Here is a 23,806-nt window from a genome sequence, read left to right as displayed (position 1 = left end):
TCGATTCCAGTATATTTGAGATCGGCGGATTCGATGGTGTAAAGAAAGTGAAGTATCATGAACGATCAAAACGTGGGATAGCTTCGCCAAGTCCATGCGCATTAAAGTTTGATGGATTGGCACTCCGTTATCAAGAAGTGTCAGGGTTGCGGTGATCCCAAGGCCAATGACCCGCGCATGCGCCACCCATGGAACAAACTTTCTTATCTGTTCGCCAATCCATCAAACTTTAATGCGCATGGACTTGGCGAAGCTATCCCACGTTTTGATCGTTCATGATACTTCACGTGCTTTACACCATCGAACCTGCCGATCCCAAGTATACTGGAATCGAAACTTTCCGCGTCTTTTTCTAGCGAGATAGCAGCTCGTTAGAAGCCGATCTTTTTCGCGAAACTTGTCAATCCTGGTTACACAATATGCTCACAGGTTCAAGATGAAAAAGGTTTCTACCAACCAGAATCGACAGAAATATGAAATACATATTCTTCTTTCTTCTTTCCTTCTTTTTCCTTTTCTCCAATTTATACTCCAGAATCGACCGCAGCTATCAGTATTAACTGATCTTCATCGTTTCTTTATTACTCTCATCTGCTCTGAACTGTTTTTATTGTTCTTAATTGATTTATCCTACATATCGCCACTTTTTTACCTTGCACATATTATATCCTTCGCTCTTTTTATCTTGTCGATATTCTCAAAATGATCACATATGGACAAGCATGTTGCTTGGTCTTGGATTTGGAGCCGACCAAAGAGAACAGGAAAAGGGCCAAAGAGACTTTAGCGCAGGTATCCCTTGGCGCGACGTACCTTGAAAATAACGGACATCTGGAGCCCATTGCATTGAGTGAATCCAAAATTGGAAAAAACCCGTACAAATACAGACGGTATCCTTCTACGCCGCCCAGCAGCCCTGTATCTTCAGATATTGAGGACACAGGTAAGTGTATGTGTTATGATCCTGTCAGAAGAGAATTGATTAAATTGCAATCTTGTTTGTAATTTATAGTATCGGATGAAGTGGAGCAATCAAGTGTTAGCAGCTCTTCGAGCGAGGAGGACGCAGCCCCAGGTAGAACAAGCAAATAAGCACACGATTACGCTTTACGTACTTAATTTTATATACTTAATCGATTGCATTAGAAAATTATTCAACACAAGGAATCCTCAAGATGGCCAAACTTCTATTCACCAAGGACAACATAGATACTACCGATCTATATGACAAAAAGTGGCTCACCACTCAAGACATCTTCACGAGTTTAGCAATCCAATTGCCGAGGTTGAGCAGTGTGATGACTACGCGACAGCTTGGCCTATTACTGAGCAAGCACCACGATCACTTTGGCTCCCCAATCAGAAAGAGGGTAAACGGCAAATTCGTACATTGCAGGGAGTTATTCCATCTGAAAGAATGCGGGAATAGTATGTATCATGGACAATCTAGACGTTCAGCTTGATCTAACGAGTACATTTACTTTTATACGTAGACGTTATCGAAGATGACTATGCTTTGTTCCTATCCCACATTCGTGCCTCTGATGGAGATTGGGTCAATGTTGGCTACGTGAGAAAATCTCCAGGCGAGGAACTTCCGTCAACAAGAGCAAGGCTCATCACTTGCATGGCCGAAAGGTTAAAAAAACGATGCCACTGCCGAAAGATTTTCGTCTCGGATGGCTCGACGGCCAATGAACCCATCCTGGCCAGAGATGCTGACAGTGGCCCCACCAGTTACGACGGAAATACGCAGGGTAATATATAAATCACCGTATATATTACCGTGGTGAAATTGCTTAAAATTATTTTATATTTACTAGACATGTTTTCCTACTTCACTACAAAGAGCAAGAAAATTCGATTGTGTGTCATCGATTACGCCGGTTTTTCTACGGACCCAGACGACATTCAAAAAACCATGAAGTAAGTATCGCAAATAAAGAATATAAACGCAATTGAACTTATCACATTTCAATCTTAGGCTGACAAGAAGTATTAAGGAGCTGGTGGTGCTACATCCCCACCGGATTGAAATGTTCACTCGCATGGAATTGAAGCAGGAATCAATATTAACGAAGTTTAAATGCCGAACAGGACCGGTACATCGGTCAAAATATAGTGGCGTTGCCAGAAATCGATCCTCCTTTGTGTAATTGCGGAGTGGAAATAAAGTTCGTAGTAGTTGCCTAGCCAGATTGCGTATTTTGTTGGTTACATAAAAGTAGACAGAATTCAGATGAAGCAAATTAAAAGTTTCGTTTCGAGATATGAAAGTGCCTCGCTGTACGTACATCGATAAAATCGCTTCTGAAATCCTCCTTAATTTTCGTAACAAAAGGTTTATAAGAATTTTTGATCGACCTCAACACCAAAATCGGCGCGAATAACATCGTAACTCAAACTGTGGCTTGATTCAATGCACCGTAACATGGTTGCTGATTACTCGGTAATTTGTACTGTCATGCTGCAGCATGAAGCTCATTTAATTTCACCGCTGACAAATCTCAGATCAAATCGCCATTTCCAGGATCCCTCGTATCCAGCTTCTGCGGGTTCTGCTATATTTGACAGATCCATCCAACTATCTCTCAATTCGTCACACACTTCAATCTCACTTCTCGACAGCCTTCCTCTAGGATCATTAATGGCGTTCACCCTGAAGTCCGTCAACGTTGCTCTGCGCTTATCATCGTGGAAGTCCTGGCCCACAGTTTCGTTCCGCTCATCATCGATAGTAGGTGATTAAGCGGAACTCTATTTCATACCCCTAAGCATTCTCGAAATTCGTGAAAACCAAATATCGACAATATTGATGTAGTAGACATTACTGACAAATCCTTAGAATAAATCATACGTTGTTCCACCTCCGGCCGGGATGATGAGGACGACGATGTACCTGACGATACTGTATGATGTGGCTCGTCGAAGGAGGATTCCAGCGACAATGACAATGACTTGAATGCCATCTCTGACGATGACGAGTATCACGAATGTTTCTGCCTTGACAGTGATCACGGTAAAAGGCCCCTACAAATAAGCTAGAGTTCGAGATCAATCCGGTGTTTGTCATCGAATTTTGTTGTTGGCATTACCATATAGTTCAGCACTTTCCTTGAAAGCAAGAGATACGCCGCCAGCCGTATGATTATTTGTTTTAATAATTAATTAAATGATCGATTATCTGACATGTACTTACTTGAACTGTAAGAAGCTTTACGATAATCCTGGAATGAACTTGATTTGCGTGCAAGCATGACAGATAAATGTGAGAGTTTGATCGTTTAGGAATACAGTCGTTTAAATCCATTTAGTGGTTAGAAGGTAGTGTTCCCAATGATGTTCAGCCCCTTGGCTTATTTGCCAATACTGTAGTTTATGTAATGCTCCCAGCAAAGTGCTCATAAGCTTATTTTTGAACAGGGTTCTATTATCAGATTGATGTCTCGGGATATAGCGAAAGTCACAAAGTATTTGTGCGACTGTTTTTACTCTGTGTATCTGCTTGTTTGCTTGGATAGTGCTTAAGATAGAGACTCTTGCACAACATCGAACATGGCTAGCACGTAGTGATTGTTACTGTTAGATGCCTTGAATGGTCCAACAAGGTCGACAGTCCAATGATTACCACAAATATATGCATATATTGGTCGCAGTGGGTGATGACTGTGATATATTAGAGAATTTAGAACAAAAGAGACAGTGAAAATCCTTTGAGACATGTTGAATATGTTTATTTCGACCCTTCATTGTGATCTGCCTATTTTTACTTTAATCTTGATCAGAAGCAATAATTATCAGTGAGAAATCCTCGGTTATAAGGTGTATTTGGAAGGATCCACATGCTGTGATGTGACAGCGTTACCCGTATGAATTGATCTCGGCGATAGATCCAAGATATGGATGAAGAGGCTCAATCGGCGTTCTAATGGAGAAGCTCACTCAGAATGGAAACACGTCTAAACCCCGATCTTTCCTGTTTAGGAACACCAGTCTAGGATGGATAGAACGACAAGTGTTGGATATACCACAATACATCTTTACAAATGATGCTGTGTTTGGCATTCTCCACATGCCTTAATTAGCTCAATGACGTCCTGTAGCATGTTATTCCAATGCATACCATCAGCGTAAGATGAGCTTTATCATATGTTCCGCACCAGCATGATCAGTAGATAGATGTGCATTTTGTAGGATCACATGGTATCATTCTGTCTTGTTGTGAGCGCGTGGAATCTCTCAATATACAGACAGGAGGTTTTTTATTTTATTTTATTTTGTTTATAGTTAACTCTTCGTCTGTACTATTCTTCGCAGGTTTATATGCATATATAATGTAATGTAGTATATGCTCCTAAGCATTCACGGTTCGCGATACATCATAAACTGTAGGTTCACATTTATGCTTGAAAGGGGCAAACAAAATCTTATACGGGGAATCGTTGATAATTTGTAATAAATGTTCATTAAGCGGTTGGTTCAAACAAATGACCTATCATCTTGTCCAATTTGTCTTTATCGTACTTGATGTATTTGGCAGGATTTTTGGTAAAATCCGTTCCTTGGTATCTAAAGCAGGGATTAAGCATTGATTCCTCCAGTGATACTCGTCGGAAACACTTACTTGTCAAGGAATCGTCCGTACATGGGGACAATGACATTTTTCACGTCACGAATTACTTGATTTCGCAGCTCCGCATCCGGAATGGCATAAGTGGTTTGAGCGCGCCATGTCTCATCAAACTCTGTGTTGAAGTTCTACAAAAAGATACGATGAGACATGATAGATCGAATCGACGTCAACCATTCTCGCATACCTTGAAACGATCTTTGATCAGCTGACGTTCCGCGCTGCCCATCGCATTCTTTATCGATCCTCCCCGGACGTAAGTAACATCCATCAAATTCTCCACGCACGGCTTCCATGATTCTTGATAACTGTCCAGCTGTTTTTTCACGAGACGACCAAACTTCATCTCTGTACCTTCGTCAAATACCATATTCAAAGGTGGCGACCGAATTTGGCGCAGGATATGATTGTAGTTATTCAGTAAGAAGATTGTGGCCAAGGTAGGTTTCTTGTAACCGCGAGATTTGGTTTGTAAAGATATCGTCAATTGATCCAAGGCATCCACTATGATCCAAAAGCAATTGATCAGTTAATCTAGCGTGAACGACCAGATTCAATAATAATACCAAAGAATTTCTGCAATAGGGCAGCTCCCATTGCTGATTCACCGGAAGGTCCTCGTTGATTATTAAGCACGGAAGGAGATATCGGGTTATGCCATCCATCATCGCCCAACGCAACAAGCAGAGGCTCCACTGTTTCTCGCCACACATATAAACGTTTCAAATAGTTCAATGTCTACAACAATGATTTGTCAATACCAATAGGAAAAAAACGATCATTCAAGTACGATACATGGGAAAGATACTTGCATTACTTGTCAATTCGTGAACGGTACCATCGTTACTCAAGTTGAGGAAAGCGTTATTCTCCTTTTTGCCTTTGACGTCCTCCATAAAGTCATAAAAGCATCGTAACGCCGTTAACTTGAACGCAGAAGCCAGTTCAGTCAGTTGGGGCAAGCTGATTTCCTCGCCCAAATCGCCCCACAAGGAGGAGTAATCCTTCTCGTATTTCTCGAGGATGTCGAATACAAACACCGCATCTCCATAGAAAAGTCGCTTGGCATTAGCATTCACTTGACGACCAGCAGCTGTAAACTCTGACAAGGCCGGGGCAATGCTGCCCTGTAAAGCCGCTGCTCGCCGTGATCGGTTACCCAGGATTTTTTCTGCAAACTCGCATTCAGCCTACGCAGTTCCAAGTGAGTATTTTGCATGCGTTTTTCTCGAGTGGACCCATTAGTCTTTTAGCAGATATATGAAATACCTTGACCATCTTAACAAAACATTCAATGTACTTGAGAAATTCGCTCGACCCTTTTTCATAGGATGCACCTTGATGTTTTTCGGACCCTTGCACAGACTGTGCCAAGGAATGAAGCGACTTTGTCAAATAAGCAGATCGGATTTCAATGTAAGGTTTGGTAAAATCAACAGTATAACCGATCTCCTGTTCCGAAGTAGCGATATACGTAGATAGTTGTGTCAACTGTTTCATGGAATGGGAGTTCATCAAATCCCGATCTATTTCACATCAAATAAAAATCATGAGTGCATCCATGATTTTGCGATTTATCGTCCTCAAGTTTGCTTACGGGAGTTGAGCATGGTATCGACATCCATTGGACTGCTCAAGGAAGTAAGCCATTTACGGAATAGAGTTTCCAGATGCAGCATTCCCGCTTTCAATAGCTGTTTCTATAAAATGACAAGGTTGGATCACGAGTGATTCGTTGCAAAATTGTTCGCGCGTGGTGAGTGAGCATCGTTTTTTACCGTCTGATGAACCGCCTTATCCACTGATCGCAGTTGGCTCCTTTCGACGGTATCCACGGCGTCCTTGAGTTTACCCATCGCTTGCAAGTAAGGCAACACGTTGTTTTCGTTTGGACTATTTTGCTTAATATGGTCAGCTCTAGTCACTGCCACCGTCGCGTCATGTCGGTATTTACCCCTTTAATATATAAGCTTCTTCTTTACTCGGTAGATTTAAGCAGTCCACCACACTTTCTGTTGCTTTGAGGGTTGCATCAATGTCTAATAGCGACCATTGGTTACAGAGCCAAATTATCATGATGTGCCATTGACATACTGTTGGCGAGACGAGTTAGATTCTGGGTGGATTTATGGATGGGCAGCATAGAAGTTTCCAGTCGTAAAAGTCGGTCATCGAAGCTATCCAATATTCCAACCTAATTCATGGTCAGTGTCACTCATTTCTGCTGTCGAAACACGTTTGGCCTGCATAATACTCGCTAGTTTGCCTGAGAGACCGTCCATCCGGCCCAGCTGTTTTTGGAGATAGTCTAGTTCGGTTGCATCATCGTCCAAGCGATTGGGATTACTGCGCAGTGTCCTAAGAAAGGATGTGAGAATCGTGCAATGAGCTGGTGAATGGTGTTCATCTTGCTTGCCTCTGCATGATGATCAATTCGGACTTTTGAAAACGTAGGACCTTTCTCGTTCTGCTTCTGTTGCCTGAAATGAACCTTTTTCTTTTTTGGAATCTCCTATCTCAATTTTCGGTATTTAAAAATCACGACTCTCCCATTCTGATTCGATGAATAAAATATCATCATTGACATTTTGCATTACATCGAAACTCTAAAGAGTGTCAATGACTTGTAATGATACCATCCATACCGTCATATTGGTCATTCATCTGGTCCCATGACGGTTTTCTCTCAGTGGCTCACAATGCTTTTGCAGATAACTCTAACAACCACTTACCCGCCAACAACAGTTGCGAAGAAGCGGTCACCCACCTCCATCGCGGCATTCTTTGCCTGTACATGAATGAGGTGTTAATTGTGCATACTTTCTCCCGTTAACTCTGTTATCTGACGTCTATAGTTGAGCGTTCGCCTAATAATTTACAGAATTGCATGACGAGAATAACAGATGATACTAGCATCAATTTATCAAAGGCCAATCTTTTTATCTCATGGGCGTGCATTGGTTTATCTTGTCTGTTTCACCCCATTAAAAGAAAATGAAACGATCGAAAGCATAGAAGAAGGATAACAGTACAGTGTGATGTTTCATACAGTTGTCATGTTGAATCTTTATATTATTTAGGATAAAGAAACTGCATATAAAATCCTGCAGAGATCGAAAAAAGGACGCTGTCGCGTAGATGTGCATTTTGTAGGACACGGCGAGAATTGCACATTAAACGCCATTCGCTTCATTTTATAGAGTAGTTGGTGCTGATAAAGTCACTCATGCTGGGAATATCCATTTGTCGTGTCACTAGGGCGAATGCTTTGGCTTTAGTGCGATCTGCCCGTCTCGCTAGTTTTGCCCAAAACATTATACAGTATATCATTGCAATCAAAACAACAAAGGACGTCGCAAAAACGAAACTTCAATTCCATAAAAAACTATTCCAGTTGACATCTTGCCTTGTTGCCTCTGTTGTGTTGTGGCAGTGTTTCTTCTTCCTTGTAAGTTATCAAAAATTATTTGATCGCTTTTTTGGGGTTCTGCTGCATCACAGCAGATGTTTTGATGCTTCTCACAAGTCCTCTCAAAAGTGACCGGCTCAACGACAGCCGAGCAATGGAAGTCTATAAAATTGGGTACCCATCGTGTCTCTCAAGGTTCTTTTTCTTTTCACGAAACCTTTTGCATTGCACCAAAGGTGAGCTCAAGATTGTTGAGGCTGAAACAATATACGCATACCTATAATATCATACAAGGAACTACGACAGCTCCGGAGCGTGTTTTCCACGTTGATATGCGATGAATGGTACTGTGTAATCTAGCCTGCACAGTTGACTGGTTTCCCGAGGGCAAGCAAAGCCCGTCAGACGGTTACAGATAAGTTATTTAACCGTACCCAAATTTTGCTATACTACCATACTGACCTACTATTTTTTTTAAAAAAAATCCCTTCCGTTTGACTACTTACATAATATAACTTGTTACTCTTCCAATTTTTATTCAACTTTTTTCATTTTGGCAGGTTTCGTCATTTGACTTTATAATTTTTGATTGAATAAAGTGGAGAGATCATGATGCATGAACGGAGTATGAATCATGGACGGAATGAGATTGGATGAAAACACGACCAAAAAAGTAAGGGAAAAAAACCATTAAGTGACACCAAAGGTTTCAGGGACACTTCTTTCTGGTCTACATTGTTACAGGACATGGCTCTTCAATGATCACATATTTTATTTTAAATAAGTCTGGAGATATCATATATCATTCATCGAATACAAAGCGACAACTTACTACAGAAGAAAGTCGAATCTGCTACTTGCCATTGCTCTTGACCAAAGACCTGATCCGCTCCCATCTGAATGGTCGACTGCAATATTTAAAAACAGGCAATAAAACAATCGCATTCTGGGAAGTAGGTATTCTGGTTTTCTTTCAACGGAAAATATATCAAAAGTACCGTAATCTCACCTACTCTGCTTGTTGCTTGGATTGTGTGTGTATGTTAGAAACACAGTTTACTTTATGTGGCATGGACAAACAACACCCAGATTCCCGTCAGCTTGCTACAGCAACACCTACGTTCCATTTACTGCTTCTTGCGTTTCACGTATGGCCCGCAATGGCATTCGCACGTCCAAACCAGCATGGGATCTTCCCGTTCGCAGCGCATCCCTCTTATCTCCTTATCTGGAATCTCCGATTGTCTAAGTCGGCTTGATTTCTTAACAGGACCACCTTCACTGCGATCCAGTGGTATGCTATGCTTCGTTGAGCAGGTGGAACTGCACGAAGATCTCCGTTCAAGGCTCGTTAGCTGTCTTCGAGAATGTTGCGAGAACGCCTTTCCGTTTTCGTCGCGAGCTACCTCATCGAGCACCAAACTGGCCTCGTTCTTTACTCCGCCTAAACGAACGATGACTGTCCGGTCCCATCCTCACGATAAGACTGTTCTCATGGAATCGTTCCGAGGAACAGAACCTGCATTGCATCAATGGACTGACGCCTTCCTATTTGCGAGGGAGAAGATCGTGGTTCGATGTAGCAATCCTCTCCAATCCATGACCTGCAATGGGGATGATACGGATGATGTGTCCGACAATTTGCTGTATTACCTCAAAAGTCTCCTTGTTCAATATCTAGATGTAAGAGCAGAAAAATACCGTCAATATAGTAAGCGCTCTCACTTGGCTTGTTTTGCTGTGATTGGTTCGTTGTTTTTTTCCTAATGAAATGGGTTGGCATCATGTTAGATACCCGTCAATCGGGGAGCTCTCCACAGGATATCTCCCGTCAAAGGTAAGAGTCCCCGATCGTAATTATAGAAATCATCAGATCCGTTCCTGGTTTGTTATTAACTTTATTTTTATTTTATTTTTTTTATTTTTCTTCGCCTCTGGCCTGAATCTTGACCTTATAGTTCAGCCAACTCTCTGCATGAAACCACCTCGGTTAACTCGACCTCCTTACCCACCTTATGCACCTCATCATCCACATCCGATACGCCGAGTCAAAAATCGCCATTTACCTTTGTATACAGCTCATCGTCGTCCGCCCCACCATACAAAATCCGGGAAAAAACGCCGTCTTCTGTCATGGTGGTGCCTTCCAACGTATCATCTCCTTCCATCTCCTGGAGTTCGCCACCTCCTTTGATTTACAACCGTTTGCTCAGTCAGTTTTCACAGCGCAGTTCACATACCCTTTCCCGTTTCAGTTCCATCGATCCGCTTTCTATACCATCCCGCGTTGACAGTCATCACAGTAGTGATACGCAGTTACCACCGAATGCCGCCGCATTATATATCCATCCGTCCAGTAGTAATCCTGTTTTGTCTTCTACCAATAACTATATGTCCAACAGCCTGCCGTCGGAACCGGCCGCTTTTCTTCGCGAACAGTTCCCACTTCGATCGTCCACCCATTCTTCGCCTACCACACGGTCACGCAAAAACAGTTTCACCGAGCAGATCCCTTCCAAAGATTCCATCAAGCACTTGATCACGAATCTCTTGCATAGCGATCCCGAAGATGACACCCCAGACGACGATTTGTGGGAAACTCACGGAAAAGTGTTCCGTGGATGGATCAAAAAAGAAGGGCAACTGTTCCCTTGTCGCATCTTTTTGACATCTGTAAGCAACGAATTTTGCGCCATGGTGGTGTGTAGGGATGATTTGGATCGGTCTGAAAAGATCCGCATTGCCACTCAACCTGTACGAACTCGTCCTTCGGTCTTTCGCCAAGCACATCAACTACAATGTCTGCAGCAAAATCTGCAGGACATGCTGCAAGATTTTTCGGCGTTCTTGCTTACTAAAGAAGCCGCCCATTTCACCATTCTGTCGTTCGCTGTCGCTTATCCTGGTTTGTTACACTTTATGCATATGGAAAAAGGGATCATGGTGGCTCCTCAGCTGGTGGATTTGAATGAATTGGATAAAGATTTTGAAGTGCTGCATGGAATATTCAGTCGGTACGATTTTCACTCGAAAACGACGCTTTATTCTGCGCAATGGCCTCGCGCCACAAAGCTAAAACGACTTGTAAGTGTGACAAATGAATACATGTTGTCCTCAGTCATTGGTAATTGATATGCCGTTGTTTTTATAACCAGAGTGACCAGATGGCGTGCCTGGGGGACAACATGACATCAGGTAGTCGCATTGTAAGGGTTCTCGAGGATAAAGGCCCAGGGAGTCCTTGTGAATTCACGTATCTGTACCAACGTGGCCAACATGGAGAAGAGTTGCGAGCTCTCTATTTTGGATTTGTCCCACCGGAACGCATGTGGGAGATGCATCAACGGCTGTTTCAAGACATCAGTCAACGCATTTTGTAAAGAAAAAAGGAAAAAGAAAAATATGCAATTCAGCGTAGCTTATTTTATAAACAAAATACAAATCAAGTGTACAATTCCTTCACTTGGATGTCAATACAACCCAAAGTAATGGAATCAGGGAGAAAGAAAACATTTAAAGGCTATCACACTCTATCCGTTATTAAGAAAAGTTCTTTCTTTCCCGTCTATAATCTAGTCTTCTCTCGTGGCGCAAAGGTAAGGTTGCTCGGTAACGTATCTGCGTTGTCTTGGAAGAAGGCTTCAATCGACGATGTCGCCACTTTATCTTCAGGACGTTGGAAGAATGCCAGCATATCCTCAACCGTTTGCATGTTATTGAGTTCGAGATTCGGCACTTCCTTGCCGATTTGCTTCATGCTCTCTTTCACGATCTACTCCCAGATGGGTTAACATCAACCCTGATCCATTGTGAGCAAATAGTGGCGGACAACTCACCTTGTATTTAACATCCAAATCCTTTAAGCTCAATGATTTCCAGTCAGCATCCGTTGCATTCTTGTTGTGTTCGAGCACAATCGTACGCACTGTCGAATGAATAGATTCAGGGTCGGTCATAATATCCGCATTCTTCCAACTATCGACAATGAGCCATTAAATAATCGTTCCACATCTTCATAATCGCTTCAAATACATACGATACGATCTCTTGGTCATCGTGGTATTTAACGTCAAAAGTAACAGGGTCAATGCTTTCGGTATTGCTAGGGGCCGTGGCAGCTTCCGGTGTTGATGCGGGCTTTTTGGCCCAGGGGTTGAATTTACCAAACAAGCCTTCACGTTCAGCTAATGTTATTGAAACTGTATGGAAGGCTGCGGTACGTTTGTAAAGAGAAGCACGAATAACAGGAGTGAGCAACATGAGGTGGAGTGGCGATATCAAAAGAAGCTTGGGTTAGGGGCACTCGTTCTGGCAGAAAAGAAAAAGCCACCGGGGGGGACATGACTTGTTTTTGCTCCGCCATTACCAAAAATGGCAACCTTTCTGGGTTGCGACAAGGAAATTACCAAATAACAAGCCGTACACCCGCTGTGCAATGGATGCCGCTTGCCACCGGAGGCCGCCCTCTTACATTGAGCGACTTTCGTCAGACAAAAAGCCTAACGCATACACGGCATAACCTGGGCGAGAACTCTTGACGGAACTTCGGTATATTAATGACAACCTTATGGCATACGTTGCAACGTGATTTGTTTCTGAACACGCGCAGGGCAGCACTGGTTCCCCCCCTCAGTTCCATCCCGCCCAGGCTATGATAGATCTAGAAAGATGTGTGGGTATGTTGGGTATTTAAAAAAATGAGTTAGTAAGCTCTTTGATTGATTCAAATTTCGTCAAGATATTTTACCTTTGTTATTTGAGTTTTCGATAGTAATTGATCGCTTGCCATGGCATGGATTATATGACATTGAAATTTTTTTAAATTAGTATACGTTCCTTACATCATAGCAAAGGAAAAGAAATTGGACTTGCCTTTGAACCAAATGGTGTTTCCGAAAAAAAAGATGAATACGGACCACAGGTAAGCTTCTTCTTCGATGCGGACAATAGAATTGCTTCCAGGAACAGTTAAGCAATGGATCGGTGGTGTCAGCTTGGACAGGCAAAAAATATTGACTGGCCAGAAGTGACGGCAATTTAGAGTTGGATTCCAATTGTTTAGATTAAAGTTTGAGTTGCAAGCGTGGTGCGTGAAGGGTAAAGTTAGATTGAGATGTATGTAAACATGTTCTGTTATTGATGAAATAGAGATTAGCACGAAAGGGTTATTGTACTGTAATATGGCTCACCATTATTGTACATATGGCATAATCGACCATTTTTCTGCAAGTGTTCAGACGCTTCTTCATAAATGTATGTAGCTGCTTCAAAAAAAAGAGATAAATAAAAGCTTTATAATGGTCTAAGTTTCTATGGGGGCCTCCGATTAAGCAATTGATGTGTGATATGAAAACTGTTGAGGTGCTCACTCGTTCGTCTACCTGGTGATCAAAAATAAACTGCAGGTCGTGCTATTTGTTCGTATTGTATAACGAAGCATGACTTGCATTCGAATGATATTATCGCTTTATTTCGAATATATCACACTATTTGACGCTGTATTTGTTTCTAGTAGATGGCTCGCTTTTTCTTCGCAGATCGCTTGATTTGTTCATGGTTGGGACTGCTAAGCCTCTTTTAGGGATTGGAAATTGAAGGGTGCCAGTCAATCCCGCTAAAATGTGCCTCCGCTGCTGTTGTCGCTCTTGTCGTTCGTAAAAGACACTTGATTCAAAATGTCTGCAGAAAAGAGGAAAGAATCAGCCAGTAGTGCTCCCGCAGGTGCAGTCGTCAAACGCGCAAAAGCTGACGACACCAACGATTCTTCTGCTTTGATTACCTTGTCAACTGAAAGATCGGGAACCAGTAACGCCATCGTGGGCACTGTAAGCTATCACTAAAGCACCAATCACCGCACTGGCTCTTTTATGGACACATTGGACTCATCTCAATATATAGATTAAACGTACATCTAGCTTAAATTCACCCGTAATGCAATTAACTGGCCATGAGGTATGCTCCGTATTTATTTGACTCCATCAGCGGCAACTCAATAACATCATACTTGCCTTCTCATTAGGGTGAAGTCTTTTCCTGTAAATTCGATCCCACCGGTGAGCATATTGCTTCCACAGGATTCGATAGACAAATTAGTGAGTCTTTGCGCATCAATGATAACACAATATTGAAACTGACAGTTTGACTTTTCTTCTCTCTTTCACTTAAATAGTGTTATGGAACACGTATGGCGACTGCCAAAATTATGGTGTATTAAGAGGACATTCAAACGCTGTTATGGAATTACATTGGTCCCGCGATTCAAGGCAAGTCATTATCGAAAAGTGAAGACTGGAAGGACGAAATGGAGGCTGACAATCGGAATCCTATGTCACACAGTCAAATCTTCAGCTGTTCAGCAGATAAATCGGTGTCTATTTGGGATGTGAAAGCAGGTGAACGTGTTCGACGATGGAAGGGACATACGCAAGTGGTGAACAGCTGTCAGGTTGCTCGTCGAGGCCCAGAGACAGTGGTTTCTGGAAGTGATGACGGTTGCATAAAATTATGGGACAGTCGAGAAAAAGCAGCAGTACAAACCTTTGAAGATAAATTCCAAGTCACCAGCGTTTGCTTCAGCGATGCAGCAGATATGGTTTTTGCTGGTGGTCTCGATAACGAAATCAAGGTAAGACTGATCAACAGGCGAGTGGTCAAGCGGGGGCCCATTACTGATGCAACATTGAATTTAGGTGTGGGATTTACGCAAAAAGGCAGTGGCCTACACATTAAGCGGTCACTTGGATACTATTTCTGGTATGTCCCTGAGTCCCGACGGATCCTATCTCTTGTCAAATTCTATGGATAATACAGGTAAATGACAGGGTCAAAGACAGCAGCATAAGAGCAGTTGAAAAGAATGAGGGTTATTCATCGCAAACGTGTTGATGTGTGTAGTGTGTATCTGGGATGTGAAGCCGTTCGCTCCTGCCGATCGACGTGTCAAGGTATTCGAAGGCGCACCTCACGGCTTTGAGAAGAACTTGATCAAGCCATGCTGGTCGACGGACGGAAATCAAATTGCCTGTGGTTCGGCCGATCGATCCGTTGTCATTTGGGAGGTATCATCGGGCAAGATCCTTTACAAGTTACCGGGCCACAAGGGTTGTGTCAACGATGTGGATTGGCATCCTAAAGAACCCATCATTTTGAGTTGTAGCACAGATAAGACCATGTTCATGGGTGAAGTGAAGCCCACCCAGTAATCCCTGTTAAATAAATCAGCCAACATAAACGAAATTGTATATTTATATGGCTTGCCTTTACTGTCCCAATTCTCAACCCTCGGTTTATGATTAGATCATAGATCAACCTCATTGTTTACTCCTAGTCTCTCGCTGCAAGAGAGCCATGGTGTGTAATAGTTTCTCGGTTTGTGCTTGTCATACCGTGTTTGATCCAATCGTGTTCTCGTTTGGGCTTGACAGACTTTGCGTGATTAAGCTCGAAATGGCACAATCCAGCAATCAGGTGGCACGGATGAATACATCATGCACCATATGCGGAGTCCCGAGTCTCGTCTACATGCATGTCTGGCGCCATCCTTATCAACAAGGTGCACATATACAGAGCAAGGAATAGGACAAGAGACCTGAATTATCAGCAACCGGTATTATTTGTATATAGTCATGGTAGCTAAAGATGGGTGACCGCTTGTGCAAAGTTTTACTAGAAAAGATCTCATCGATATAATAATATAAAAAAATTCGAAAAAAAAACTGGACTTGTATTTCATTAAACTTTATATCCTGTTGGTGTATTGTTTTCTTTCCTCGTTTCCTACCATCCTTCCTCTTCTTCCGCTTCATAATGTCGAACAAGTCGAAATCTAATTCCGTTGCGCCATCGTCATCTGCCACAGCGGCTGATTTCCTTGCGGGAAAGTATGTATACAACGTTTTACATTTCTCGATGATTTTATGTAAAAATAGGCGTTGCGAAAACCAGCGCTTGGAAAATTTGCTGACATGGTGCGAACATCAAGTTTTGCTGGTATGGCACAGGTTATAGTGGGGCAACCTTTGGACACTATCAAAGTCCGCCTACAAGTCGACCAAAGCCGGTTCAAGGGAGCTTGGGATTGTGGTGTACAGACGGTAAAAAATGAGGGCTTTTTCGCTTTATACAAGGGTAAGTTGACAAAACCAGACTTTCTGAATGGTGCCTGGCTCGCGCATCAAGAGCGTAACTTCAGCTCTTAGGGATGGCCAGTCCGCTGGTCGGCATAGGCGCTGTTAATGCACTTTTGTTCGCAGCCAACTCCCGAATTAAAAAGGCTATGCAAACACACCCGGACGATCCGCTATCCATCGGTCAAATCGCCCTTGCTGGCGCCGGAGCAGGTATGTGTATATTTGGTAAAGGGAGAAGTAACGCCCGTGGAAGTTGAACCACAGATGAGCGATGTTTTTCTTGTCATTCCATTTTTTTTCATACTCCTGATATGGTAATTGCTTGATTAGGGATTGTCAACAGTGTTCTCGCCTCGCCAGTGGAATTACTCAAGATTAAAATGCAGGCTCAGTATGGAAGCGCGTCCACTGGCCAGACAAGTTATTACAAAGGTCCTATCGACTGCGTCAAGCACTTGATTCGGCAACATGGCTTCGGAAATGGGTTTTTGCTGTGGGGCATGTCGGCCACGGTGGCACGTGAAATTCCAGCATATGCCGGATTCTATGCCGGCTTCGAAACCATGAGAAGGACCCTCACTCGCGATCAACAGGAACCAGCTTCCGTTTGGCAACTTATGGCTTCAGGTGCAACGGGCGGCATAAGCTACTGGTTAGCATGTTATCCACTGGACGTCGTCAAATCTGTGGTAAGTTACTGAGTGTATCGATAAGAAATCAATGGGAAGTATCTTACGGAAAGAATTTTGTGTTGCGTACATTGCGTTTTTTCCATGTATCAGGCTCAAAACGAAGCAACGCCGCCTAAAGGCTTCTACATCATCCGTATTCTTCTTCAAATCTATGCTCGGGACGGCGTTCAAGGCTTGTTCCGTGGTATTACACCAAGTATCGTTCGAAGGTAAAAAATGCGTCACTGTTTCATTCTGCTATGTCGTACTAACATCACCGAATAATTCTTGTGCCTAATCATCCAGTATTCCAGCCGCAGCTGTAACTTTCACCACCTATGAGTTATCCATGCGCGCATTTGAATCCGCAGGCTGGGTATAGGCAGCTGTCTGTGTTGACCCCTTTGGCAGATAAGAGAAAGCCACTTATTCTTGTAGCGCAAGAGTTATCTAGTTTGTAATCGACGCTGTTATCAAGTGCTGTATATCCTGGTCATATCTTTGTATCATATCATAAGTTCATTGATACTTTTTTTATGTAAAGCAAATTTTTGTACGAGAAATAGAGTGACAAGTTCGACAGACTTTCTTCCTAACATTGAACATCCCTAACAACGAACTGATATTTTACGATTGGACAGAGATGGCCCATCCTACTTTGTACCGTGTTGTTGGCCATGAAGAGCCACAGAACACAACTGAGTAAGCCCAGAATAATTGGTATCCTGGTCCTCATGAGGTTCAGCAGCGGAAGAGGTCATTGACGAATTGGAAGAACTAGGAACGGGTGTCATGGGTTGTGGCTTGACCCATCCTTCCTGTTTGTGAGGCTCCATGCTTTTCACATCATCCGAACCCGGACCCTTTTCGGCATTCTCATTCCCACCCAAGGTTGGCGACGTCGAGGTCGGTTCTTGCTTGGTTTCTGCAAATGCGGGCTCCTCCTTATATACAATATCCGAATCATGGTGAGCTTCTGAATCGCCCGAGATACTGCGATCTCGAGTGGAGCCTGCATTCGACGAGTTTGCCATCATAGGATAAGCCATGGACGGGTACATGGGAAGATAAGCTTGCGGTATGATCTGATCCTTGGAACAGCCGTTGTATCCACCGTAAGTATGATACTGCTGACCATACTGATTGAGATGGTTTGGAATGTCAAATGGGACAGATCCAGCGTTGAAATTGAACGTATCTTCCTGCTGGGGTTCCGAAGCTGGACTCTGCTTTGTCTGTGCCTGAGAGACTGATTGCTTCTTGTCACCGGCTCCCTGTGTACCTTGCACTTTTTTATGAGCCTTCCGTTCCACGGTCGATGATAAAAGAAAATTATAAAGAGCTTTTTTGTATACCCTACCTTTTTCTGACTTGGCTTGGCGTTTATAAGGGCCGCGTTTGATGCCACGTTTACGGGGCTTTCGCACCGAGTCGACGCAGGTATCCGTAATACCATGTTTGACGCATCGAGGACAAGGTCGAGCTTCATCACATTTTTTGCACGATTTCTGGCAGTTGACTAGGCCATGCGAAACCATAATATCAGCATTCTAGGTTTAGCCATCGATCCGGCGCGCAGTGGAATGCTTACCGCAGGCGTTTTTCACTTGTTTGCGTTTGCCAGAACGTTGCGGTCCAGCATCATATCTAGACGACGTAGGAGCAATAGCTGCGGAGACGTTATCCGTTGCCATCGAAGAAGCGATGATTGCAGCTACGGAATGATCAGTGCTTGTAACTGGAAAACCTTGTTGATAGAAGCTTTGCATATTGCAGGATCGGAAAGTTTCAAGCGGAGACCCTGCCGGCAAGTGCAACCTAACTTTGACCTGATATTTAGTTCCACTGCTTGATGAAGGTTTTGCTGTGCCATCCAAATCACGCGTAACAAAGACTTAATGCAAAGCCGCATCTCTAAAGTCTGTTGACTTTGAGTCGTGATGGCTGTCAAATGCCACTGATTGCAGGTCATGGTCATTTTGACGACGTCGCAGCATGTCCAACACAGCGGACCTTCGCGGTGCTGGAAACTGACTTTTTTTTTTGTCATGAAGCACACTTCAAAAAAACAGTAATCCAGTCACCGACGTCCCTCGCTCCTTTCAACCATAATAACCATCATTAAAGGGAAAGCTGCATCTTACTTACAATTTATCTATCCGTCAACAAGTGTGTTTGGAAACTTGCAAAGCGAATAAACAAGAAAGGATTAGCTGCTGTGACGATGTTCATCGTTGGACAAAGTTAGTCTATAGCAGTCACTATGGCAGCACAAAAATTTCATTGGCTGAATTTGCCAATGAACAACCTGAATGGTTGAGAATGACCCTGCCTGTGCCTGACGGGTGTTGGGACCTTTGGTTCGATAAGTCAATTCTTCTCTTGCACCAACATAAGAATTTCTGTTTAAAGCTGAGCTCATTGTGGATTGAGCATGCTGATGGTGAACAAAAGTTTGCGTAAGCATTATAGTCCTGAAGCCATCCACTGCGGAATGCACAACTTTTGGCATATGGATATGCTTGGACTTTTTCTCGCAAAGAAAAAAGGTCTGAATTCCTCGACTATTACATAATATTTTTCAGCGATTCAATGAACATTCGCTCGGCAATAGATACACTTGTGAGGATTTATTTGCAGCAGAAAGAATTGGCTTTAATTACTTGAGATCAGATGTTCCGTTGGTGGCTTCAAATCGACCATCCATATTCTGCTTTCTTTTCAACACGACGACGCGATGCTGGATAGAAGCAATGACTAAAAAAGGAATCAGTGTCAAATAGCAACCTCAACAGCAGCATTATTTAAGGACCATAGATAAAACTTACATTTGTTGATAATGTGCTTATCATCGTCTTCAATAGTCGTGCCTTCATCAGGTTGCACAGCAAGTATCGCTTCCAACATCCATATTGCCATTTGATAATCTTGTTCGCATTCTGAAATATTTTCTCCTACGAGCTCATGTACAGCCGCGGCTCGACTCTAATCTCCATGGAAGCGGAAAAAAAATAAACATGATTGGATCAGCACTCGGTATCCGAAACAAGGTTACCCTGCCAAAAGCATCTAACGTCCACCACAATCATGCCGAATCATCTTACCGTTTCCAGAGCTCGATCATAAAGCAACTTCTCCACGCACGCACCTGTTCCGTATTGGTCGTCTTGTTCACATTTCTTTCCTGCAAAGGTTGCCCGATCTAGGCACTCGTTGAATCGATCGCGGATCCATTGCACCACGTCGTTCAGGCGAATAGATATTGGTTTCACTTGTTCCTCGGATAGTCGGCTCCAGTATTGTCGTGCTGTATCCATACCAAGCTGTAAAAGAGAAAGTGCCTTGATATGCAACACCATGGCTTCTTCAGCGATAACAGCTTCATTCATGGACCGGCCAGAAACCAGCTGTTCGAATTTTAGATCGGCAAATTTGGCGACAGCGTGAGCCATGCAGGCGGCTTTTTCAATTTGTTTCATCATGCGCTCCTCTTCAGGATCCATGCCATCCGGTGAAATTAAATTACGAGGTGATCCGCTGAAATGGCGTTGAAGTTTATTCAGGGTAGGAGGTGAATTGCTTGTACCAAACAATCGTACCGATGCCATCGACAACGCTTTGGCGAGAGCCGAGCCTGCTGAGCCGACACTGATTTTGCGTTCGCGATTATGTGCGAAAGGCGGTGTCGAGCCTAGTGAGGATGGAGACACTTGAGTCGTCTGCTCGTGGAGCCCTTTGGTTGGGATAGCAATCTGACCTAGAGACGGTCGATAATTGGCGAGTGCGCCATCTGTGTCTGCCCGAGGAGACGCATCGATTTCTGCATAGAGAAACATGGTCAGCTTTAGATTCGATTCAATAATTGGTATTATATTACCATCAGCAAATTGATTGGTCTCAATAATACGGCGATCCAAGACGACGTATTCCCGCAGAACTTCTTCTTCGGCATCGCCATCTCGTATCGGTCGTTTGATCATGGTTCCGTTTTCATGAGAATCGGCGCGTGGTCGTGATTTATGTCGTATCGGACGTCCGCGAGCATAAAGTGGCGACAAGTTTTCATCGCTTTTTTTTTTGACAACTCTACGTTAACCACTGGTATTGTCTAGTTTGTGTGCGCTGAACTCTTGTATTTACCTTGTTAGATGCGTCTTGGTGGGAGATTTCTCGTGATCTTGTTTTTGAGGGCTTCGGACAGGGCTGGATAAGGGACGGGGTTGACGCGGCGGAGAGGATGATTTGGCAAATGGTGGTGCTTCGTAAGCGGCAGCCGAGTCATGTCGTGGACGTTGACCGGAAGAGGGCGAGAGGGAATCTCGATAATGGGATAATGATCGCTGACGTGCTGGAGAAGAGAGACTAGGTGTCAGCGACAAGGTATTGATCGGAGCGATATCTTGTGTCACGGCAGGATGATTGAAAAATTCTTCAAACGTCATACGTTCGACCGGATTCTTTTTCAATAGTTTTCGAATCAGATCTTTCATGTCATCGCCGATGATAACAAGCGATCGGTTATTGGGTGAATTGGATATAGATGACAGCTTTTCATCTGGAAATCGGATGTTATCGTTGTTTTCCTGAATCTTTTTTAGTAGTTCTAGATGATTCTGAGCCCGGAAGGGCGGACGACCGGTGATCATTTCGAATAAAACAGCGCCGACACTCCACAAATCCGCTTTTGCATCATACTTTTTGTACGACAAGATTTCAGGACCCATATACAGCGGCGATCCGCATAAAGTATCTGCTAAACTTGCGTTGGGCAAAAACCGGGCGAATCCGAAATCGGCTACTTTTAGAACGGGAATATCTGCATTTGCCACATCATGGTGACCAGATTCTTCTGGTGGGATCAGCAACAGATTCTATCCAACATATCAATGCATATCAGTCAACGAAGCATAGCCGCTGCAGGGCCAATTTTTACCTGTGGTTTGATATCTCGATGAACAAGATTTTTGGAACGTAAAAACTCCAGTGCAGAAGCTGTTATGGATGGGAACGATGTAAAAAAAAAAAAAAAAGAAAAGGAAAAAGACAAATGAGATAACATGACGGTAAAAATGAGCATCATGCATGATCCTACCAAGCTGCTTCAGAAAATGGCGTACGACTCTTTCAGGCATTCCGCCTCCTGGTCCTCTTGATGATTTTGACGTCCTCGTCCGTTTAATGTATTGAGATAAATCACCCATCGAGCAATATTCCATAACAAGGTAGATGTGTGTATTCGTTTTCTGCATGAATTAAACGGAACGATGATTGAATATACGTCAATATTTCTTTAGTTTTAAATTATTCATAGGTGCAACAAGAGCAAAAAGTCCTTACCTGGCACTCAATCAACCCCACTATATGAGGATGTCTTATAGCTCTTAGAATAGATATTTCTGATTCAAGGTTCTCCAGTAATTTTCGTGTGAGTTTGGAGCGCAGTACAGACTTGACGGCTACGGTTTGCTTTGTAGTCTATGCGCGGTTTAATATGAGATAGTGGGTTGATAAAGACTGACGAGGGTGAATGATACCTTATGCTGCGCCTTGTAAACCGTAGCAAAGGATCCTTGGCCAATCTTGGCGCCAATAATGTAATCACCGACTAGGTTCTCTTGTGCATCGGCTGGTTTATCATTCTTTTCAGTGTAAGATGATGTTGGGTTGGAATGGCTGCTCTGCAATGATGTGGGATTGGAAGACATGGCATTGATAAGTCAAGTGCTGAAAGGAACGTGACTATCTAATGACTGTGGGCTAACAGGTCCTTTTGAAAGCAGGTCATGTGAAGAGGTTTCCAGTTTGGGATAACAAGTGATTCAACAGAAGAAAACAAGCCAATAGCAGATCTTTATTCCAACCAAATTCCTCAAAAGGATCACTTGCATCATCGAGTGAAAAACTTATCTCACGGTTTAAACGTGATATGCTTGTTTCATTGCAAATGCACAATTATTCATCACGTAAATGACTGTATGGTGGGTTCGCATACAATGCTTTACAACCGAGATAAATGACTCTATCTTTTTTCGCTTTGCATCCCTTACAGCATATTATGCGTTTGCATCGGGGAGTGAGTGTTTTGTGTCACCGACAACATGCAGCCGCAACTTGTATCCCCGACTCCCTTATTTGAGAGCGCTGTGGCAAATTGCCGGACCAGTCGTATCGAATAGAAAAAGTAGACTATCATCTATTTTTGGTTGATGATGTGAGCGAGGTGTACTAAGAGGAAAGGAGGTGCTTTGGGGTGTGGCTGCGAGAATGATTCGGACAGAGTTGTAGCGACCTGTCAATTGGCTGGTGGTTCCTTGGCGATTTCTTTGTACAACCTCTCATACAGCACACAAAATACCAAAGGCTTCTCAACAATTCAAGCATTCTGGAAAGCTCGCAAACAGCTTGTTGACTTTGCAAATCTTCTTTTAAAAGAAGCCATTTATTGTGTTTTCGGCTGCCCTATGTATTTTATTGGGATCGATATGGAAGAAAGATTTTCATCCCCGAATGTGATGGGCCAAATAATACGACTCCAAGCGTATTCCCCGCAATGTCACTTGTCAACGACTCTAATAAATTGTTCACTGTATCTTGCAGGTATGAGATTACTGTACTTGACAACTTTTCTTATTTAGGATGACCCAATATGCCAAATCAAGAATATGCCACGACAGTCTTGGCAAAAGTGCGTGGTCAGACCAGCCTGGCCGGAGATGGTAACATAACTGTCTTGCAAGCAGTACAGATCGAGGAGAAATCCAACCTAAAGGGTTGATGGGTATTTCATGATTTTATACCGTTCCCAGTAGGTAAGAATCGGACGATCGAGTCCTTGATGATCCCAATCAGTTGCACAAGCCGGTGCTTGTACTCCTGGCCAACAGGATGTAGCCTTTTTGGAACCTTTTTTGTTGTTTTCAGAAAGCGCATCTCGTATCTATTGCCAAACGTTCATCGACTCATCTAG

The 23,806-nt window shown here is 43.2% G+C and overlaps 9 protein-coding genes across 9 annotated transcripts; 4 read left to right on the top strand and 5 right to left on the bottom strand.

Moving 5' to 3' along the window:
- Positions 1-446: 446 nt before the first annotated feature.
- BYT42DRAFT_565236 (uncharacterized protein) lies at positions 447-2,268 on the top strand. Its single transcript, XM_051567848.1, has 6 exons — positions 447-943; positions 1,013-1,075; positions 1,147-1,428; positions 1,494-1,757; positions 1,824-1,926; positions 1,985-2,268. Exons 1-6 carry the CDS (start codon positions 703-705, stop codon positions 2,154-2,156), a joined length of 1,125 nt encoding a protein of 374 aa, XP_051424382.1. The 5' UTR covers positions 447-702; the 3' UTR covers positions 2,157-2,268.
- A 227-nt stretch (positions 2,269-2,495) lies between these two features.
- BYT42DRAFT_565231 (uncharacterized protein) lies at positions 2,496-3,444 on the bottom strand. The gene is made up of 2 exons (XM_051567847.1): positions 3,200-3,444; positions 2,496-3,030 (listed from the first exon to the last, which is right to left on the bottom strand). The coding sequence occupies exons 1-2, from the start codon at positions 3,308-3,310 to the stop codon at positions 2,842-2,844; spliced, it is 300 nt and encodes a 99-aa protein (XP_051424381.1). The 5' UTR covers positions 3,311-3,444; the 3' UTR covers positions 2,496-2,841.
- Positions 3,445-4,257: 813 nt separating this feature from the next.
- On the bottom strand, positions 4,258-7,121 carry BYT42DRAFT_565228 (Cullin repeat-like-containing domain protein). The gene is made up of 11 exons (XM_051567846.1): positions 7,047-7,121; positions 6,725-6,988; positions 6,585-6,669; positions 6,409-6,523; positions 6,228-6,330; positions 5,900-6,156; positions 5,443-5,820; positions 5,197-5,368; positions 4,818-5,134; positions 4,625-4,758; positions 4,258-4,569 (listed from the first exon to the last, which is right to left on the bottom strand). The coding sequence occupies exons 2-11, from the start codon at positions 6,771-6,773 to the stop codon at positions 4,467-4,469; spliced, it is 1,713 nt and encodes a 570-aa protein (XP_051424380.1). The 5' UTR covers positions 6,774-6,988; positions 7,047-7,121; the 3' UTR covers positions 4,258-4,466.
- A 1,621-nt stretch (positions 7,122-8,742) lies between these two features.
- Positions 8,743-11,454, top strand: BYT42DRAFT_565226 (uncharacterized protein). Its single transcript, XM_051567845.1, has 5 exons — positions 8,743-8,992; positions 9,087-9,750; positions 9,831-9,876; positions 9,998-11,123; positions 11,195-11,454. Exons 1-5 carry the CDS (start codon positions 8,798-8,800, stop codon positions 11,417-11,419), a joined length of 2,256 nt encoding a protein of 751 aa, XP_051424379.1. The 5' UTR covers positions 8,743-8,797; the 3' UTR covers positions 11,420-11,454.
- BYT42DRAFT_565221 (uncharacterized protein) lies at positions 11,455-12,408 on the bottom strand. The gene is made up of 3 exons (XM_051567844.1): positions 12,076-12,408; positions 11,876-12,014; positions 11,455-11,811 (listed from the first exon to the last, which is right to left on the bottom strand). Exons 1-3 carry the CDS (start codon positions 12,297-12,299, stop codon positions 11,605-11,607), a joined length of 570 nt encoding a protein of 189 aa, XP_051424378.1. The 5' UTR covers positions 12,300-12,408; the 3' UTR covers positions 11,455-11,604.
- A 1,266-nt stretch (positions 12,409-13,674) lies between these two features.
- BYT42DRAFT_565217 (WD40-repeat-containing domain protein) lies at positions 13,675-15,302 on the top strand. Its single transcript, XM_051567843.1, has 7 exons — positions 13,675-13,864; positions 13,938-13,991; positions 14,059-14,131; positions 14,209-14,302; positions 14,376-14,664; positions 14,729-14,849; positions 14,934-15,302. Exons 1-7 carry the CDS (start codon positions 13,715-13,717, stop codon positions 15,239-15,241), a joined length of 1,089 nt encoding a protein of 362 aa, XP_051424377.1. The 5' UTR covers positions 13,675-13,714; the 3' UTR covers positions 15,242-15,302.
- A 701-nt stretch (positions 15,303-16,003) lies between these two features.
- On the top strand, positions 16,004-17,221 carry BYT42DRAFT_593109 (mitochondrial carrier; the record flags this gene model as incomplete). Its single annotated transcript, XM_051570672.1, has 5 exons — positions 16,004-16,166; positions 16,238-16,378; positions 16,499-16,857; positions 16,951-17,069; positions 17,146-17,221. The coding sequence occupies 5 exons, from the start codon at positions 16,004-16,006 to the stop codon at positions 17,219-17,221; spliced, it is 858 nt and encodes a 285-aa protein (XP_051424376.1).
- Positions 17,222-17,492: 271 nt separating this feature from the next.
- Positions 17,493-18,533, bottom strand: BYT42DRAFT_612907 (uncharacterized protein; the record flags this gene model as incomplete). The annotated part of the gene is made up of 3 exons (XM_051571677.1): positions 17,493-18,121; positions 18,200-18,358; positions 18,431-18,533. The coding sequence occupies 3 exons, from the start codon at positions 18,531-18,533 to the stop codon at positions 17,493-17,495; spliced, it is 891 nt and encodes a 296-aa protein (XP_051424375.1).
- Positions 18,534-19,373: 840 nt separating this feature from the next.
- On the bottom strand, positions 19,374-22,646 carry BYT42DRAFT_565206 (kinase-like domain-containing protein). Its single transcript, XM_051567842.1, has 9 exons — positions 22,374-22,646; positions 22,177-22,314; positions 21,932-22,082; positions 21,773-21,831; positions 20,980-21,710; positions 20,717-20,907; positions 19,944-20,659; positions 19,668-19,824; positions 19,374-19,596 (listed from the first exon to the last, which is right to left on the bottom strand). The coding sequence occupies exons 1-9, from the start codon at positions 22,542-22,544 to the stop codon at positions 19,499-19,501; spliced, it is 2,412 nt and encodes an 803-aa protein (XP_051424374.1). The 5' UTR covers positions 22,545-22,646; the 3' UTR covers positions 19,374-19,498.
- Between the last annotated feature and the right edge of the window lie 1,160 nt (positions 22,647-23,806).

Source organism: Radiomyces spectabilis (genome assembly GCF_025331425.1).
Source record: "Radiomyces spectabilis strain NRRL 2753 chromosome Unknown BYT42scaffold_5, whole genome shotgun sequence".
Lineage (NCBI taxonomy): Eukaryota > Fungi > Mucoromycota > Mucoromycetes > Mucorales > Radiomycetaceae > Radiomyces > Radiomyces spectabilis.
The sequence above is the reverse complement of the archived record's forward strand: the minus strand, read 5'-3'. Positions and strand labels throughout refer to the sequence as shown.

Excerpts from the sequence above, each read along its gene's own strand:
- BYT42DRAFT_565236 (XM_051567848.1), top strand. The coding sequence starts at position 703 with ATGATCACATATGGACAAGCATGTTGCTTGGTCTTGGATTTGGAGCCG. Across the intron at positions 944-1,012 it reads TTCAGATATTGAGGACACAG|TATCGGATGAAGTGGAGCAA; the intron begins GTAAGTGTATGT and ends TGTAATTTATAG. Across the intron at positions 1,076-1,146 it reads CGAGGAGGACGCAGCCCCAG|AAAATTATTCAACACAAGGA; the intron begins GTAGAACAAGCA and ends CGATTGCATTAG.
- BYT42DRAFT_565231 (XM_051567847.1), bottom strand. The coding sequence starts at position 3,310 with ATGGATTTAAACGACTGTATTCCTAAACGATCAAACTCTCACATTTAT. Across the intron at positions 3,031-3,199 it reads TAAAGCTTCTTACAGTTCAA|GGGCCTTTTACCGTGATCAC; the intron begins GTAAGTACATGT and ends GCTTATTTGTAG.
- BYT42DRAFT_565228 (XM_051567846.1), bottom strand. The coding sequence starts at position 6,773 with ATGCTGCCCATCCATAAATCCACCCAGAATCTAACTCGTCTCGCCAAC. Across the intron at positions 6,157-6,227 it reads CGATACCATGCTCAACTCCC|ATCGGGATTTGATGAACTCC; the intron begins GTAAGCAAACTT and ends GATGTGAAATAG. Across the intron at positions 5,369-5,442 it reads TTCACGAATTGACAAGTAAT|ACATTGAACTATTTGAAACG; the intron begins GCAAGTATCTTT and ends TCATTGTTGTAG.
- BYT42DRAFT_565226 (XM_051567845.1), top strand. The coding sequence starts at position 8,798 with ATGATCACATATTTTATTTTAAATAAGTCTGGAGATATCATATATCAT. Across the intron at positions 8,993-9,086 it reads AAACAATCGCATTCTGGGAA|AAACACAGTTTACTTTATGT; the intron begins GTAGGTATTCTG and ends TGTGTATGTTAG. Across the intron at positions 9,751-9,830 it reads AGAAAAATACCGTCAATATA|ATACCCGTCAATCGGGGAGC; the intron begins GTAAGCGCTCTC and ends GCATCATGTTAG.
- BYT42DRAFT_565221 (XM_051567844.1), bottom strand. The coding sequence starts at position 12,299 with ATGTTGCTCACTCCTGTTATTCGTGCTTCTCTTTACAAACGTACCGCA. Across the intron at positions 12,015-12,075 it reads GATGACCAAGAGATCGTATC|TTGGAAGAATGCGGATATTA; the intron begins GTATGTATTTGA and ends CATTGTCGATAG. Across the intron at positions 11,812-11,875 it reads ATTTGGATGTTAAATACAAG|ATCGTGAAAGAGAGCATGAA; the intron begins GTGAGTTGTCCG and ends ATCTGGGAGTAG.
- BYT42DRAFT_565217 (XM_051567843.1), top strand. The coding sequence starts at position 13,715 with ATGTCTGCAGAAAAGAGGAAAGAATCAGCCAGTAGTGCTCCCGCAGGT. Across the intron at positions 14,303-14,375 it reads CATTGGTCCCGCGATTCAAG|TCAAATCTTCAGCTGTTCAG; the intron begins GCAAGTCATTAT and ends TATGTCACACAG. Across the intron at positions 14,665-14,728 it reads GTCTCGATAACGAAATCAAG|GTGTGGGATTTACGCAAAAA; the intron begins GTAAGACTGATC and ends CATTGAATTTAG.
- BYT42DRAFT_565206 (XM_051567842.1), bottom strand. The coding sequence starts at position 22,544 with ATGTCTTCCAATCCCACATCATTGCAGAGCAGCCATTCCAACCCAACA. Across the intron at positions 20,660-20,716 it reads GACCAATCAATTTGCTGATG|AAATCGATGCGTCTCCTCGG; the intron begins GTAATATAATAC and ends TTCTCTATGCAG. Across the intron at positions 19,597-19,667 it reads TAAGCACATTATCAACAAAT|TCATTGCTTCTATCCAGCAT; the intron begins GTAAGTTTTATC and ends TTCCTTTTTTAG.